The sequence below is a fragment of the Lagopus muta genome, chromosome 1, assembly GCF_023343835.1.
Source record: "Lagopus muta isolate bLagMut1 chromosome 1, bLagMut1 primary, whole genome shotgun sequence".
In the NCBI taxonomy this organism is placed as follows: domain Eukaryota; kingdom Metazoa; phylum Chordata; class Aves; order Galliformes; family Phasianidae; genus Lagopus; species Lagopus muta.
Window position 1 is genome coordinate 137,926,678 of NC_064433.1, and position 18,914 is coordinate 137,945,591.

At 38.6% G+C, this 18,914-nt stretch overlaps 1 protein-coding gene across 1 annotated transcript in view; it reads left to right on the forward strand.

Annotated features, from left to right (window-relative positions):
• The window catches only part of COL4A2 (collagen type IV alpha 2 chain), a 140,323-nt gene that overhangs the window by 84,740 nt on the left and 36,669 nt on the right, over positions 1–18,914 (forward strand). Inside the window, exons 5-19 of the mRNA XM_048933906.1 lie at positions 2,359–2,493; positions 2,576–2,620; positions 4,804–4,920; positions 5,558–5,629; positions 7,228–7,263; positions 7,361–7,423; positions 9,359–9,394; positions 10,038–10,079; positions 10,608–10,682; positions 11,898–11,942; positions 13,083–13,145; positions 13,910–13,954; positions 17,144–17,197; positions 17,459–17,525; positions 18,733–18,834. Of these exons, the coding sequence (XP_048789863.1) occupies positions 2,359–2,493; positions 2,576–2,620; positions 4,804–4,920; positions 5,558–5,629; positions 7,228–7,263; positions 7,361–7,423; positions 9,359–9,394; positions 10,038–10,079; positions 10,608–10,682; positions 11,898–11,942; positions 13,083–13,145; positions 13,910–13,954; positions 17,144–17,197; positions 17,459–17,525; positions 18,733–18,834 (997 nt within the window). The remainder of the gene's footprint in view (positions 1–2,358; positions 2,494–2,575; positions 2,621–4,803; positions 4,921–5,557; positions 5,630–7,227; positions 7,264–7,360; positions 7,424–9,358; positions 9,395–10,037; positions 10,080–10,607; positions 10,683–11,897; positions 11,943–13,082; positions 13,146–13,909; positions 13,955–17,143; positions 17,198–17,458; positions 17,526–18,732; positions 18,835–18,914) is intronic.

Consider the following 18,914-nt stretch of genomic DNA (forward strand, 5'->3'; position numbering starts at 1 on the left):
TGTACTCTCTCAAGCCCGTTATACTTAAAGGTGGATAAGAAAAAGTGGCATCAGAAAAGATTTTTGGTTTTTTTTCCTGATCTTGTGGCTTAGAAGCATTCCAGTGGTTCTAATCAACAGCTTTCTATCTCAGGCAAGTAGCTAAGAAAAGTGCAGCTGTTGTAGACATGGGTCTGCACCTCCATGGGTAACTTCTAGAGATTAACTGATTTCAAAAGACCCAGAACTGCTAAGGTAGAGAAAGGTGCATCTGCAGTTGCCAGCTGTGACTGGCATAAGGAAATGAGCTGCTGCTTACTCAGATGTGCATGTCTCCTGTCAACAGGATTAGCATGTTTTATATGTGTCTTTATTTCTTCTCTATTTATTAAACTGATAAATGGAAAGACATCGGCCCGCTAAACATCAGTAATCCCCATGAGCAGGCTTACTTTAGGAGTAGGGAACTTGTATTAAGTTATGCTTTGTTGTAAGCACAGGAGAGATTATCTTTCATGCTGACAGCTCAAACACTTAAATCCCTGTTGTCTTTTGGCAATGCTCCTAAACAATCAGTTCTGTCAAATTAATTGCAACAGTATAACAAAGGATCCACACTGTCAGAGATCCATACTGGTTGCTTGTCCCTGAGGAACAACATGTATTTCATGCCTTATACTGGCTCATTCCTAGACTTTTTACAAGAAAGAAGAATTCACTGAGTTTTGTACAGAATTTGGTTATCTCATCTCCTTAGGAGGAACTTGTTTGATGTAATACAGGGGTCTTAAAATATAAAAACGTACTCAAACTGTTGTTACAGCATTTTTTTCACAAAACAAGTGTGGAAAATAGATTGTTTTTCTGTTGTTGTTGATTGTTTGTTTGTTTGTTTTAACTAGAAGTACACTATGTTTAAGTCCTGGTATTTATTTTGGACTTTCTGATAAGACAACTACAGCATATATAAAATAGAGTTATATATAGATTGTTGAAAATGAAATGTTTAAATTGTGTCTCAACTGGGGCTATCCCTTATTAGGAGCATAAAAGTTTGCATAAAATCAGAAAACAACATTCACTGGCTTGAGTACTGCTTTCTGAATACAAATAAAATGGATATCTTCAGGTTCATTTCTTTGAGTCTCCACACTGCCCTCTTTTATTCCTCCCATCTCAATTACATTTAATGGAACTGAACACAGAACATTCAAAGCGTCCTTCGATAGGGACATCTTTTAGGTCTTTCTTTCCAGGCACAGATGTGAGTGGGAAAAAAAAGTAAGTTACTCCAGGAAGGTGGGATGGGAGAGATTTTCACTATTTTTATGCAACTGTGCCATATATTTTATCCCACAATGTTAGTTTTGCATCAGTTCGTTTTATAAATACATATCTGCTTGTTCATGTTCTGCTGCTTCATGAGTTACTGGTGCTGTTGGGGAGTGGTATGTGAAAATCTAATTGCATTTCTAAAATACTTTCATTAGAATCTGTTTAATTGGAGTGTTTTGGTAAATGGTGCTTTGTGCTATTTAAGCATCTCTCTTCAGAAAAGACCGTGGCTACTTACTGTTGGTGTCATTAGTGCAATGGGTACCCCAGAGCACAAAAAGCATAAGTTCCTTTGCTGATCCTGCATTTGGAACAGTTTTCAAATACATTGGTTCACAGATCTCGGCCATACTGTCACAGCCCCAGTACCTAAACCACCACTGTGTCATTTCAAAATGTTTTTTTCTCCCTGTGATGAGCTTTGTGATGCTGGCAGTCAACAGAGGATGATTTTCAAACAATGTTTGAAGTGGCCTTAAGAATGTCATTAAGGCTGTTCTACCAAACCAGTGCTGGAAGGGAGCTTTTAATGATAGCGAGCCCTCAACCTTTGTGGGTGCCCTAATGGCATATGTGTCAAGACACTTTCAGGCTCCAGTGTTAAACAGAAGTATTGTCCCAGACAGGCAGAAATTCATGCCATTAAATATCAGTCTCCATTTGTAAGAAATGTCCCAATAAACAGATTTCACAGTTAAGCATATTTTAACTGCTTGGAGTGTAACTGATTATGTCTCATACCACTGAGAATCACTCTTGAGAAGTCATTCTGCTTATTCCAGAAAAAACACCTTTTTCATAGAGTAGCATTGAATGTAGCAAATATTGATCTGATCTTTCATTTCCGAACAACGTGATCACTTTGTTGGAGTTTCTTTGTGTGGTGTCTACCTTCATCAAAGTGTCTGGTCTACTGGAATAAAAAAGGTTCTGTGTTTCATTTCTTCTGAAGAGGTTGACTCCACTGCAAGGAAGCTGAGCTGCAGCCGAGCTTCATGCATCTCAACTGTTCCTAAATAAATGCTTTTTTATTACTTTTATCAGGGCCAGCCAGGACACCTTGGATCACAGGGGCTCCCTGGACCACCGGGATTGATGGGAATCCCAGGACTGCAAGGTCCTAAAGGTCACAAAGGTGAAAGAGGACATCCAGGAATAAGTGGACCCAAAGGAGAAATGGTAACTTTTGAATATCAGGTGTTTTAGCTAATGAGCAAAGTACTGGATTGAACATGATTTTAATTGTGCTGTTTCATTCTAGGGGCTAAGAGGAGTCACTGGTTTCCCAGGGGCAGATGGCATTCCTGTAAGTAGCTGGTTACCTCATGTTTAAGAAACCACCAACTGCAAATATGGCAGACTGTGTACCTTACAAAGGCTGCAAATGTGGCAGCCTTTGTACCTTAATGTGTCTGGTCTGAATTCTGTATCAGCCACATACACAGTGTTAAGCTAAGGGCATTTGCTGAAGTAAGTGGAAATGCAGATGCTCAACAACAGGATGAAATATGTGCTCCTGCTCATTCCCTCTGATAATCAAGGTCTGTTTGCTTTGTCTTATGGAGAAATCCCCTTGTAAAAAAATAAAAAAGACAAAAAAGGAAGGAAATTCCCTGTGTCCCTAGAGATTACCCAGAAAAGTATGTTCTTTTATGGGAATAACGTGTGAGATAAGTACTTCACATCTCTTAGGCTTGTGAGCGAAGGACACCCCTGGGTCATGCCTTAATTATTTCAAAGCTGTAAAGCATGTAGAAAGACCAATAATTGTAACCATTGTTGTGTGGTTTGTATCTCATACAGCGTGCATGAGATGATCTTAAAAAAACTGTTTAGTATCTAACTTTGAACAAATTGTCCAGGTCCATGAATGTGAAACATTCAAAGAGGAAAACTGGGTAAAGTTCACAGCACAGTATTTTCCCAGCTTACACTTCTTTATATCTTGTGTCATAAAATAACAAAGAAATCTGAGTCATTGGAATCCCTGGACAGAGTTCCCAGGCTTGGGTTTCCTTTGTAGTGCTCCCTGACACCAGGGCCTTGCTCTGCAACCCACACATCCACATCCACTCAGCTTTCACCCTTTTTTGTTCCTGAAAAACTCTGTATTGAGTTTCAGGGCTTTCTCCTCTCTCCTCTCTCTCCTTATCACTCTTAGAAGAAAATCAGAAGACCTTCTTTCCTATTCCTATGCAAAATTCTGTAGCCTATAATTTCATTTACATTTTCATCATACTGAGTTGTTTTTCAGTGCTCTGTCCTCCTGCAAACATATCACTCTCCTGCAAAGCTCTGTGTTACTATGTCTGGATAACTTCTGCTACCTGAGAAAGTTTTCTTTCTTAGTCCTGCTTCCACAACCTCTGCAATTGCATTGTCAGGAATAAATACCTTCAGATATTATTTGAATCTGCATGCTTATTGTGTGCTGCCTTCAAGCCCTTGCCCTTCCCATTTGGTTATGTTCACCAACCAGTTTTCCTAGGCCAAGGCATAACACTGACCATCAGAAGGCAGATAGGCACATATATGAACTGTAACAGCAGAGTACTAGGATATCTAGGGTCTCTAGGGGCTAGAAACCGAGGAAGGATGCTGTGAACCTGACTCTGTTCTGTAGTGAGGAATGCAGGTACTTGATGGAACCTGACTCTGTTCTGTAGTGAGGAATGCAGGTACTTGATGGAGCTATGAAATGGCATGGACAAATTTCTTTTTCTTCTAAGCAATGGAGCAGAAGCAAAGATAAAACCTGCTTTAGGTAGCAAAGAAGAAATAAATGTGTTCTGTTTATGTTAGTTTCTGTTTTTCCTGACTGAGCCTCCTGGAAGAAAGATGATCAAGGGCAGAATTTCTTCCCATCAATCCCAATACAAACCAGTAGCAACTGCAATTAAGGTGAACATCAGTAGTGCAGTGGAAACCCATTATAAGGCAGGAGTAACTTTTCCCTGCTTTCCTGTATCTCAGAGTTTCAGTGTGGAGCTTCTACATTGCTCTCAGCACCCTTGGTTTGAGTGTCTGGTTTCTTCCCATCTCTGTACTTACAGCTTCGTCATGGCACTCAACCAAGCTCTAAAGACATCACTGATTTTTTCCTAGCTTGTAAGCTATTCAAAGCCAGTAATGAACCTTTCTTCCCACTCCTCCAGCGTGAAGCACTGAAATTCTGAACAAACCCATTTCTTGGTGACTCCCTGCACAGAAGTTTCATCTGGCTTAGTTCTCTGCTTAACAGAGACTGTATTGAACATAGCTTTCTTACCCTTTCTGAAAGGTCCTTCACTACTCATGCTGTCTGGGGCATATGGTTCAAGCTGCAGCTATATTAAAAAAAGGCACTGTCTGTTTCTTTCTTTGAAAATCATAGTTTCCCATGGATCCAAGCCTTGGGCTTAATGTGAGAATGTCTAAATACTGTGTGACTACAGGAAAAGGAAAACTAGAAACAGATGGATAGATAAACACTTTTTTTTTCCTCAACAGGGTCATCCAGGGCAGCCAGGATCAAGGGGGAAGCCAGGTCATGATGGCTGTAATGGGACAGTAGGTGACCCAGGTGACCCAGGAACACCAGGACACTCTGGTTTCCCTGGTACCATTGTAAGTAGCTGACAGTAAATAAATACCTGCAGCAAAGATGACTACTGAAATGAATTTCACACAAGTGTGTGTTGGAAACATATGGAACAGGAGATCCCTTTTGGCCTAGCAGAGCATCGAGCATCCTTGTGGACCTACCACAGACATGCCCCATAATTCTTAAGGCTGACAGGTCTGCTCAGAGCTATACCTGTCACGCAGGTCCTGCAGGGAGATTACTTCAGGAAAACTGTACAGTTCCTGATGAAAGTAACTTTTTTCTCCCCTATCTCATACCCAACATACTGGCTTTCTGTGGAGCGGTAGGTAGGATCGTGCTGAGGTGAGCACTGGAGCTCCTGGATTTACTAGTCCATACGTCAGCCCTGATGAGCTGCTCCTCTTGATGTGATGTGCTCCTGTAATATCACAGTAACAGGGAGTTCTTCTCCCTGTATCTTAAATCCATGTTCTTATACACCATGAGGGTTCATGCTTGTTTATAAATCAGAAACTTCCAGAGTTAAACACGGTCTCTACTTTTAAACAGTAACGTGTACATACTCATGAAAAGCCTTACAAATATTTTTTATTACTCTTAACTGATGATGTGTTTGCAGACAATATGAGATTTTACTCCTTTTTCGCTCACAACCAGGGAGTTCAAGGACCAAAGGGCCAGAAGGGTGAGCCCTATGTGCTACCGCCGGACATCGCCAGCCGACATCGGGTACGTGTGCAGCCCCTGTGAACTGATGAATTAGCAATCCATGCTCAGCAAGGTGTTACAAATGGTGGAGAGTGAGTTTTTCTCACATTCCAGATGAAATGTTCCCAGAGACCCACTTAGATTCTTTGTAGGTTTTTCCAGCCAGCTTCTGCTCTCTGATTACAGCAAACCCTATCTGATATTCATAGAGGCAATGTCCACCCATTGCGAGGACTTCTAGTCCTTCTGGATGGACTGCAAATGCAGTTGAGCAAATACAATAACCTGTCAGCTGAAATTCTTTTGTAAGATTGTGCTTTTAAATACAAGTTCAAGTATTGTGCTTCAAGTATTATCTTCTTTAATCAATGGCTACCTTTATATCATTTGTGGCAGAGTCATTCCTGTGTTCAACTTTTGTCCATTAAATGATTCTATTTGATGTTATCACCCTTTCTTTATAACTTCCATGAAGGAATTTGGTTAACCTGTGATAAAACACGCTTCCATGTGTTGTTTGGTTCTATAGGAAACTCCAAGTATTCCTACGGATGCTTTTACATCCTAATCCATAAAACTTATTTTTTAATTATTTGTTTCTTTTTTCATATGTATAGTTTTGTATAATTTGACAATATCTGATAATAATAAGTGCTCACATTAACTGTTAGAGTATAAATTGTGACAAATTTAAATACAAAGCATACACCTGGTCTGTTCTGAGCACTTAATGGATCTGCTGAGTTCATTTGTATATATTTTGTGCCAGTGGCAAGTGCCAAAATGTATCTTTCTGTTGACATACTTGTAGCAGCCTATGTTTTTTTAATGGAATCTTCTCCTTTCAGAAACTTCTTATGTTCCAATCACTTGTTAGCACTTAGTAATGATTACAGACCTGCTCAAGTATTTTGCAGTCAACGATAGATACTTGCACCTGTACCATTTCAGAAAGGAAATGGTTCCACAAATTATTCCGTTAACTAAACTCAAGTAAACTACATATAAAAAAAACTTAAGATGCTATTCAAAATGATTGAAAGTGTCTGGACTGAAGACCACATTATTTATGGATGTTGGAAAGTCTTTGCAGTAGAACATTTTTGGATCCAATTTCCAAAAACATTTCAACATGTACTGCAGTTAAAATATGTGGTCACTGAAGACAGTATGTTCCAAGTGCTTTTCAGTGACTCAGAAGAGAATCAAAATGATTTGGTAATTCCCATGCAACTCATGAAAAATGGTCTTGTACATTTCATCTAGCGTTGTATCTCTGATTCTGCTACTGGTTAGGTCTTTCAAAATGAACTGAACATGCTCCGTTGTCCATCTTAGCCTTGCAGTTTGGTTCCTTAACTTCCCTAGTCAACTTGGTACTCTCCAAATATATTGTTTGCAACTGTACTGTATGTAGAAAGTATAAAATCTATCTACGATAAAACACGTTAGATTATGTCAAAATATTCATTGAATGTGTCTGTATGTAAGGATTTGTACAGATTATATGTTATGATTATTTAAAATACCTTTTGTAATAAGAAAATGTGATGAGAAAATATTTTATTTCATTTTGTATATCTTGTTTAATGCATTTTTTACTTCTTTGTTTTCTCTAGGGGGAGCCTGGGGATCCAGGATTTGCTGGTTTTCCAGTAAGTAGTATTGTAGCAAATTATAATAAATTGTCAGTAGAAACTGTCATCAGAACAACATTAATTGATGCTTGTGTGTTTGTTTTTCTGTTTAAAGGGAGCTCCAGGTACACTGGGTATTCAAGGACCTATTGGTCCAAGAGGAATGCCAGGAAGACCTGTAAGTATGTTTAAAATACTTTCTGTAGGAAATTATCCTAGTGGAAGAATCATGTCAGCAAGATCCATTATATTAGACTGCAAAGTAGCAAATGAACTGAAAAAAGAGGTTTAAAAGTAATGAGTATCTGTAGTTGGATACAAAACCTTGGAAAAAGCACTGAGATACTGATTCCACAGAGATCAGTATTGCACAAAGAATTGCAGTACTTTCTTTCACCTTGTATTGCCCAAGGCTCTTGATTTATATTGCTTTTTTTTTTTTTTTTTTTTTTTACTTCCTTGAGTGTCTTCTTTGAAAAGATTATTGAATGTAGCCCATTTAGGTATCTGTGACCCTCCACAGTGAGTTATCAAAGATATCAGAATCTAAATATATCGCTTTTCTGCTTGTAAATGGTATTTTATGAGCATTAGTTAACTTTTCTCATTAGTTTTTAGAAAACAATTTTATTTTTAAACTTTTTTTTTCAGTCATCTTTGTCAAAAATCAATGCTTACAGCATTGGAGTTGACAACTGCTGCTGAATATTTCTCTAAGGAGATTGTGTTCTCTCCATATATCATTTTCTACATTTCTTATTTGCCACGGTTAATGATTTTACGGGTGAAAGCAGATGTTCAGATTCAGTGAACTTCAATTCTTTTAGGCTTGCTTTATTCTCCTGTAAGCTGTGCCATATATTTCTCCTTTGGACGTATTGAAGTGAAATCTCCATAGTTACTGTTTTTCTATAGTGGATCCTTATATTTAATGAGCTTCACAAAGCCTGCAATGACTTGTATTCTCCCTGTACACTGTGGTGCAACCCATGATTGCAGTCATGCAGTCATGGCAACAACTCTTTTGAACACTGCCACTGTAGATGCATCCCCACTATCTCCCACTCTTAACAAAACTGATACATCTTTGTAATCTCTAAAGCTGTGATTCTCCTTTGGGAAGGACTTAGGAAATGCTTCCAGGTTTGTACTGTCCTTGAATCTTAGACCCCACATGAAGGTGAATGTGGCTACCCCAAGTTACTGCAGAGCTTCCAAGTGGATGCTTGCACAGTGCATCTTACCTGTAGATCAGGCAATGGCTCGTAGACTGCTTGTCTAATCAAAACAGATCAAGACTATTGTTTATTCATTTCAAGATACAGAGCAGGACAGAAATACATAGCAAGTACAGTTCTTGCCAGAAAATTATTATTTACTCTTGCAAGTTGGGATTGATTTTTCTTAACACAAGTTGCACCCCCCTGGGGCTCCGCAGGTAGACAGATCCATCTGCAGCTCTCTTTTATTATTCTTCTTATTCACCATCTTCTTCTCTGGAAAGTTCATGCTTCTTATTCATCCCACCTCTCCCACTGACTTTTTTTTAAGAGTTTAGAGCTCACTGAAGCCTGTTAGCTACCATAATTAACTGAGGCAATGCAAGTTATCTTTCCAATTAATAGCTTTCCTACTACTTGTTCTGTAAAACTGTGGCAGCATTTTCTTTGTTACAGTTTCATTTCTCACAATTTTCCTTTGATACCATTCTGTACAACATTAAATTGGTAATCTAAGATGCTAATGCTGGTTCAGCAGCCTTTGCACACCGATGCTGTATCAAAACACCAGTCTAGTGTGTTGTGTCTAGTCTAGGTATGAACATAAAACAAGTCAGGATCCAAAAGCGTAAGTTCTTATTGCTTGAAATAAAAAATGGAATTTAATTATGTCTAAGCTAGGAGACTTTGTTAGGAGAGGTTATTGTATGACTTAGAAGGGTATTTTTCAGAGCAGTGATACTGTTTATGTGGTGATGTTGGTACACTAAGTGCTAAGGAATACACTGCCTTCCAAATACAGACTTTTATTTCCAGCACAGAGTAACTGAGCTCCTGCATGCATTGATTACCAAGCAACAAGTAACTTTCTCCCCCCTGTTGTGTTTCTCTAGGGACCACCAGGGCCCCCAGGACCACAAGGACCACAAGTAAGTCTTTGTTTCTAAGTCATTACTATTGATTTTGTGTTGCTAAGGTTTATCCAAGACTGACTTGAAGGCAGTAAAATAAAGAACCACGGGCTGCTCCAAAGGCTGTGTAGCACAAGACTTTTTGTGTTGGCTGCATACCACAGAAAGTTAATCCTACGCTGGATCAGCTGCTCCGAAACAATTAAACCAGTTCTAGAGCCAGATTTTATTTGCTACTGTAGTCACAGTGGCTTCCCATGAGCAGAGAAACTTGGCCATCTGTACAATATTTGACTATATCTCAGCTGAAAAAAATACATATCAGTTAATTTTTCTGACTCACCTGAGTATTTTTATTTAGTGTCTACTAAAAAATTTCCAAAAGAGGTGTTTGGTTGTTATTCAGAATGACTCAAAGTCTGTTAACATTGGTATCATGAGATTTCAATTAAAGTCATCTAAATGTTTAGGTCTGTGAAAATATTTTTCAGTTCTCTAAAATTCCTCTAAGTTAAAACTAGACAATTACTTCACTACATTTCTTCAGTGGCATCTGACAGAATTCTAAATCTGAAAAGCCCTTTCAGAATGTTCGAATTTAAACTTTACATTAGAAAGCAGAGCTGTACTTTTTGTAAACCCTGACCTATTGCTTTTGCAGGGCAACAGAGGTCTTGGCTTTTATGGAGAAAAAGGTGAACAGGTAAAGGAAAACTAATGAATTAGTATCACTACAGAAGGGCGGGTTGATACGGTTTGCTATTTATTAAGGAATCTATTTTGAATGCTCTCTTAATTTGTGATTTTATTACATGACTTTAATGGAAAAACAAACAAGTATAGCTTTGAAATTAACAATAATCTGCATAACAAATGTCATAGCTGAACTAACTTCTGCGTGTCCTGGTCTAACTGTGCCTTATTTATACCAAGACAGAGTATGAAATGTATAGAGCCAGACTTCCTTGTATAAAGCAATAACCTTTACACTTATTCTGGAAACATACATGGCAAGAGCAAGTATCTATTCATATTTGTTTATCCCAGTACAAAATGAATTTGTTTCTTGCCATCAATTTATTTAGAGATTTAGAAATTTATTTTTAGCAGGGGAATATCTGCATTACTCTTTTTCTATTCATCTTCCATTCCACTCATCACCCTGTGCAGACCAACAACTTGGCAAAGTATTGCAACTGTTAGTAGACATACCTTTATGTTTTTCCTTCAGGGCGCCCCAGGTCCTCCAGGTCCACCTGGGCTTCCCACAAGAGAACTGATTGGTGTCCCCACTGACAAACACAAAGTAAGTACAGAATACTTTGCCAAAATGCAAGAAGAATTAAGAGAGCCTAGCAGTATCAAAACTAAAATATCATAGAAATGTGCTTTTAGATACTGTGCTTAGAAGAGATTAGTACTTCAAGACAAATTTGCTGCTTTCCTGTAGCTTGAATCCTAAGGTATTTATTGCAGCTATGGTGGCTACTCAGAAAGCACTTCCCATAAACAATGACTAGAGTTGCCTTAGCAAACTTGTTCTTCCTGTTTAAATAAACCCTAGTATGCAACTACTGGCAATCACTGATGTCTTCTGATTCTACAAGCAGAAATACCAGCTGAAAAATTGTTTTGTATCTCATTCTCTGTAATGATGAATGAAATTATCATGCTGTAAGAAACTGATCTTCATGGAAGCAACCTGAGCTGTTGTGTATATTTATATATATGTATGTATATATGTAAGGTGTCTCTGTGGTGCAGATGTCTATATATCTACAGTTAAGGCTTGTCCATTCATGTTGAATAAATCCTCTACACAAAGATACGGCTTATTGTCATCTCTTATCTCTGTTAGAAACAGAAATTCTCATGCTCTGTATAAACATTTTCTATGTTGAACACCAATCCAGACCAGTAAGTAGTCCTTAGTCCTGAATTTGGAGATATAAAGTTCACATGGCTCGTAGCATTTCTACGGACAGATAAATAAACTGGTGTGATACTGAAAGATCTAAAGATGTCCTTGGTGCTAATCTGGAATTTCCTTCACTAAGGAGAGATCTTTGCATATGAGCTACTTCTCTGGATGGCCTTTATAGTCAATGGAGAGACAGATATAGTGAGTTGATATTAGGTTGTGATTTGTCTTGTCCTAAAGGAATTACTACCATCTGATCAGATAATTCACAGATAGGCAATAAGCAAATCTGAGATAAGGTGTGCACCTCACCCAGGCATCTTACAAACAGGCCTGATAATATCCTAAGGTGTTCAAATCCCTAGAGACAACTTCAGGAAAATTATCAAATATACAAAAAAAACCACTTTTTTTTTTTTTTAAAGAAAACAGACTTTCCATATGACAAGTTTACCAGTAAGAGCAAAAGGGTGGTGGTGTTTGTCTTGAGCATTTTTCACTGTGTATTAAAAAAAAAAAAAAAAAAGTTATGAAAAGTTATTTTGGAAGTTATTAAAATGTGAATGCCTAAAATATCTGAACATTTTTCTTCATTTCCAGGGTGAAAGAGGAGAGCCTGGACAAAAAGGGGAAGCTGGATTTCCAGTAAGTGGAGAATACTGGAAACAAATAAATCAGAATTAATGTTAGTGTATTCTTCATTGACGTGATGTGATCCAATTTTGGAGCAACATTATCAGGAGCACTAGTTTTGATGCTTTAGAAAACCTTAACAGCAATATGATGTCTCAGAATTCCACAGTGAAGAATCCATCATTCTTCTACTGGTTAACCAAACTAACATTTTCCCTCACACATTTTTTAATTTTAGCCTTAGCTATCAATAGATCTCTTTACAACTGCTGGTCAACTATGTTTAAAAATTGTTTTAAATTCCATTAAGTAATAATGTATGAAAATTTTGTCCAAATTCTCTCCAGCACATGCAGACTTTTGGCCTCATATGTCTGTTGACTGTGAAAGTAATCCCATGTGTTGCTGTATCATTTAGAGCTGTCGACCAAGCTTGACTGAATGTGGTTTAGTTAACTCACATGAAATCTCTAGTCTGTCTAAATAGCTTTGTTATTGAGCGGTTCTTTTTTACTTCCCAGAGTGGTTTAAAATACAGCCTTCACCAATTAGGGATGCCTCACTGGGCATTTTGCAGACCTTTATTTTTTTAGATGGTCTAGTCAACTTCCCAGTGAGGTTATGGGAGAAGGCTGCAGTGTGAATCCTGCTGCAGTTCCTATCCTGTTTTTCTGCTCTTGGTCAGAATTCACGCATGCAGAATTTTGCTGTGACTCTATTAGGAAAACCACTGATTTTCGTCCTGATGTAACAGAGTGGGATATGTTTCTCCCTTTTTTTCTGATAGTACCATGTCTATTGTTGCCAAATAGCTCTCTTAAGCTACAGTTAGGGCATAAGCAGGATTGCTTACTTGGTCATACAGCTGATTTGACTTGTGTTTAAAGTCACAGCTGCGGAAGAAATACAGAAGGAGATGATAAGAGAGAAAACCTTGTACTCTCCCTAATGTCCTGGTCATTTTATTGTAATGAGGAAAGCACGTCACACTCTACTTTAAGGACATTAGTTCTCTTACATGCAGACAGAATAAAATCATGCATGTGTTGAAATGTTATCTTCTTCTGTTTAGCTTCCATGAAGTCTCTCTTTTTTTGTTTTTTTTTGGCACATCATGTAGAAATATGTTGAACTGACTATAATATTTCTTAGGGTGTACTTCTCTTCACTCCCGAAAAAGGTGAAGAAGGGGTAATGGGCTTCCCAGGACAAAGGGTGAGTCGCTCATTGAAGGTAAAATTCATGCTACTGAATATGCAAGCCCAAGCCGAGACTTTGTCTTTAGGAGCAAAACACAGAAAAATAAGCCACAGAAATGAGAGCTCTTCTGCCCATGTCTTCCAAGTTGTGGCCAGCTTTGAACTCCCTGATATGGGAAAGGAAAAATGATATTTTTAAAATGGTAACAGGAGAAGGGCCCCACGTGACTCACCACCCTCCACCCTCCTGCATCATTCACCCAAAGTTGTGCTCATTTACCACTGCTCCTCCACTGGTCTGCAGGATGGACTTCATTTCACTGTTTCCACCCTAACCCTTTTTAAACTGTGGTTAACAAATACAAGTTTGACTCCAGTCCCAGTCAGTCCACTGACCCCAGAAGAAAGCTAATGTGAATACTGTTACCTGTGGCGTGTATGAATGCTTTGTGGGGGCATTGCTTCTAAAGTGCTTGAACAGAGTAACAGTAGTCAGCATACATTTTTTTTTTAAATCTCAGACATTTTTGAAAGCTTAGCATCTTCATGGTCAATTTACAATTGATTGATTAAGAAGAAGATAAAAATTAAATACCTGGTTAAATTTCAGATATTTTCTGTTAGCATCATGCCTTAGTCACATTGAAAAAGTGCCTGAATTATAAGTGTTTTAGTTTAGATTATTTTTTCAAAATAATTGTCATATTTATTCTATCTAAGAAATAAAGAATCTGTTATTATGTCATTTCTTGTTTTACTAACTTTAATGTCCTTTCATAGGGACTGCCTGGTAACGATGGTTTCCCAGGACTTAGTGGAGAAAGAGTAAGTATTTCATACAACTGTTTTTTCCAGCACACATGTAGGCAATCTGTCTGAAAAGAAGACTGCAGAAGACAAATTCTGCATATAATTATACCAACTGTAGTCTAACAAGCATCATCTGGATTAAAATATCATTGCAATTTTGGGTCAGTTCGTTTCCTCATAAGTGTGAAAAAAAACAGTTCTCTAATTAAAGTCTGTTTTACAACAGGACCACGTTTTAAAAGCATCATGAGCTGTCATTTTCATTGTTCCCATTATTACTACCATGAAATCTGTAATTTTCTTCCACATGCGGAAAGTTGTTATTTTGAAGAGTTTGCTGCAAACATGGTTAAGATCTGTGTCTATGGTACATTTTGGATATCAAAAGTTAAAAAAAAAAAAAGAGAAATGGTAAATACACCAGGTAAATCTCTGTCCCCTTGGAAACACACCCAAATATTTAAAATTACATTTTGTCAGACCAGGAAGAGCTCATACTTTCTGTTTATGCTCAGAAAAGGGCCTTTTCAATTAGAATTAGGAATTAATTCCGTGAGATATTCAGATAACTGTGAGATGTGTGACTTTCCCATGCTCCTCCATCTTTAACTGGTTTACATGTTTGACTTTCCACCAAGGCACAACAGCAATAACATGAAATACAGAGACTTAAAGTACAAGATACATGAAAAGTAACAGTTGTGCAGCTCTTGAATTGATGACAAAACCTGGTGGTGTGGAAGGGAATATGCTATCCAAAATACATATGTGGAGAGAGCGATGCAAAGTGCATTAAAACCGAATGATTGACCTCAACTTAGGTTCATGCTCTGGTGAGAAATGTTCGATGCCTTCCCTTTATTGAAAGTGAGTTTTGGCAACAGTTTTAGTGAAACGTGTATTGATTTGGACAAGCTTGAAGGGGAATAAGCTGCTCGATTTGCTATTCACGATAACCCCTTTTCTAACGTTTTTTGAATGATTTGATTCTTAAAAAAGAGAGGATAGCTGCCCTGTCTGCCTGTGTTGGGTGTAGTAGTTCTTAATCAGAAAGCTGCTGGCTGCACTTCTAGACCACCAGCTCCACCTAGTGTAAAGAGCCTTTATGCTTAGTACTTAACTTTTTCTGACGGTTGTCATGTAGGTGCCACTGATGCACGCACTTCTGTTTGTGGTATCTTGCTGAGAGCTGTGGAATTTCAAGGGCTTTAAAATTGTGTAAACGTCTTCAAGGGCCCACTATGAAAATATTCACTTTGTGTAGGAGTTGTTCCTACTGTGAAATTCAGGAGGTGCTGTTTTAAATCTAACTAGTGTGAATTCTACACATCTTCTGGCTTTGGTGAAACTACTTTAGTTGGTATCAGTTAAAGAGTCCAGCCACTGTTTTCTATTAAAAGCTCGCCTTTTTAACACTAGTCCTTTTCCAGAGTACATATGAATATTTTCTGTAGAGAGCAGAGGTTCCCAAAAATAACTGAATAAAATGCATAGATTCTTCTTTTTTCTGTATCAGCATCAATGAAATCTGCTCTTTTCTGTGCACCTCCAGCATGTGAAATATGTCTTCATGTGACAGAATGCATTGTATAGAATCATAGAATATCCCAAGGTGGAAAGGACTCATAAGGATGATTGAGTCCTGGCCCCACCAGAAACAAACAAAAGTCAGACCTTATGTCCAAGAACATAGTCCAGAGGCTTCTTGAACTCTGGCAAGCTCAGTGCTGTGTCCACTGCTTTGGGTAACCTGCTCCATGCCCACTGCCTTCTGGTGTAGACTCTTTCCCTAATCCCCAGTTGCCCCTCACAGTTCCATGCTGTTGACCAGCAATGAGAACATCTTTCTCTTCTCCCACCCTTCAGTGTCTAAGGGGATGTGCAAGTGTAGGTGCTCCATCTGTCTGCACTATCAGCAGCAGCACAAAAGCCTGTGCCACAGCAGATCCCTCCAGCCTTTGATGAGAGGTAGATTTGATCTAACAGATGGAACATTGAAGCACGAGGAGACTTAATGAAACTGAGACTACTGAAACCTGAAGAGCAGAGTTAGCAAAACCCATTGGGAAATGGAGCATCACCTCCATGTTGAATGCCCTGTCCCTGCAGGTGTTTAAGGGCAGGCTGGATGGGCCCTGGGACAGCCTGACCTGGTATTAAATGTCAGCACATGCACTGCTGGTTTCAAAAGGAACAGAACTGGGCTGTGCTTCTCATAATGTGTAACTCTGTGCCCTGGTGCTTCAAGTTGCTAGGTATATCAGCACTTTCTGTAACTAAACAGCCCCACAGATTGGTGGGACAGAAGATGTGCAAGCTTGCAAAACTGTAGATTTGGGACATTTGATTGAATAATTGGTGAACATCTTGTTATTAGAATTTTAATCAGAAATAAAGTAGCCTAATCATCTTGCTTTTTGTAAGGAATGCTTGCCTTCTGTGCTTGCATACATGAGTGAATTTGTAAATAACTCACTGCTCCTTGCTGATTGGTGATTACAACCATTCTGGAAATGAACCTGCAGAAAGCAGCAGGACGTGCTAAAATGCTCAACTTATAAATTACAAGTATCCCATTATTTTTAAAATTTGCATGGAGATTTTTGCTTGATCATTTGTTTTCTTTCTTTTGCTTATGATCCTTGTAGGATTTTCATCACATAAAGGAGTATTAATATGGAAAGAAAGATTATTTCCAAGTACTGACTGAACACATCCACTTATGTTTCTAATGCACTAAATATCAGTGTGTAATGTGACTGCTGTTTTTATCTGTCCTTATGCAACAGCATTGTGGATTATGTCAGAACTTCTCTAGCTATTTCCAGGAGAAATACTATTCTCAGCGATGCCAAGTAGTTTTTCCACACTGTGTTTTTAGATAGATTTCTTACTTTCATATAGAAACAAATAGATAATGATTTAGCAGATGGATCTTTCAGGTGAGGTTAAAATAAGGCTTTTTTGAGAGGCTGGACTCAATGATCTCTAGAGGTCCCTTCCAATCCCTGCAATTCTGTGACTTTGTATGACTCTGTGACTCTGTAATGGCATTGCCTGAATTGCTACACCCCAGGGAAACAAACTTCTCAGCTCTATTACATACTTCTCACTGTAACACCAGAGGAAGACAACTGCTGCAGATAACAAATTTAATTGTCTTTCTGATAAAGGAAACGTCAACCATTTTTATGTGTATTACAGGGTTTTCCAGGATTGGATGGTCAACCAGGTCAATATGGTCCTAGAGGAGGCAAGGTACTGCTTTACTTCCATTTGCCAGAAGTGATAATCCAGGTGTAATTTCTCTTCTCCACGATGTAGTAGCAATCAAAGTGTTCCTTGTTACTGTAGTAGCAGTTAAGTCGTTTATTGACTGAAATGGCTCACATTTCTTAAAAGCTGTGTCAGTGCTTTTGGAATTTTGGTTCTTTGTGTTTCATGGGCTTTTGTTTCCATTTTAAAAGAAATTCCCCAGAATAATATGCTTAAATATGATGCTTCAACTTCTGTTAACAGGGGGAGCAGGGTGAGATGGGTCCTCCAGGACCACCTGCCTATGTTCCTTACCGCATTCCAAGAAAAGGTACGTCTTCTTTGCTTAGACTGTGTATCTTAGCCAGGTTTTATCACCTGCTACATAGACCAAAGCATTAAAGCCAGAGAATTCAACTCCTTAAAAACTTTGGACTGCTTAACTTGTCCAAAATGTATAACGAAAGAGTGCCCTAGTTACCTTTTTGCAGGCAGATGGCTTCTTTGTCTCTCCTGCTGAAGCCAGATTGCTGTACAAAACACATCCATACATTCCTGAGTGCACAGAGAAAAAAAAAAATAAAGAAAAAATAAAGAAAAAAAAGTGTCCAATGAAAAGAAGAAAGGGAGAGTCTGTATTCTGGGTCTTATTTCATAGTCTCTGGATAAAATGCAGAAATCATTTGTAGTGCTTGCAGCCGGCTGCCCTGTAGGGCTGTGGTGGATCTGCTTGGCCAGACTACAAACACACAGAAAGTGATAAAAGTTTGCCAAGGCCAAAACTTCCTAGGAAAGCACTAGCAGGAATGATGATCACTTGCTGTTACACCATGCTGCATCCTTACACTGTAGAGTTTTCTAGTCTTACTGAATGCAAGAGCGTCTGGCAATAGTGAATAGTTCTCTTCCTCCTGGAGAGAATGGATAAACACTGTTTAAATCACTCAGAATACCTGCCAAGCCTTTAGGAGCAGGAGAAGCTTTGTGGAGAGAAGACGAAGCAGGCAAGATGATGGAATATCCTGTGCCTTTGACAAAAGGACAATACTTTCCTCATGCAATAGTTGGGCCAAGGTAGATGCTTCTGGTACAGTAAAGTAGAGCAAAGTTCATATTTCGCACATCGTTATAAATGCAAATTCTTGTAGGGAAAAGGAGGGGTTATCCTCAGAAAGCTCATCAGGAGAAGTGTAGTTCTAGGAGCATACTGGAAAGAGTTCAGAGATCTTCTACCTTGGCTTCGTGGCTCTACACCATTCCTATTCCAGGGTATGCTCAGCTTCCAGATATTAGGACTTTACAGAAATCTCTCTGATATACTTGTTTATTTGCACTAAGATAGCATGAAGTACTACATTTCTGTATTTCTAAAGCTGCCTTTAAGAAATAATGGTGAATTGTAATATTCCAAAGCAGGTGAAGTTCCTAATTTAACCATTTTAGGAGTTAAGCAATCTGCAGAGTACCACAGGTCATCACTTAAGGGTCACAAACAGCATCACACTAACATGTTTTGTGGTATTGGGGTTGTCTTTCAGGTGTAAGAGGTGATCCAGGCTTTCCAGGTGCTTCTGGACTCCAGGGAGAACCAGGAGAGCAGGGTGATCGTGGGCTGCCTGGTATTCCAGGATTCTCTGATGGTAATATCCCAGTAACACTTGTTCCAGCAATTTAACAAGTTTTAACTGGTATGGGAGTGAAGTGGAGAAAATGCACGTAC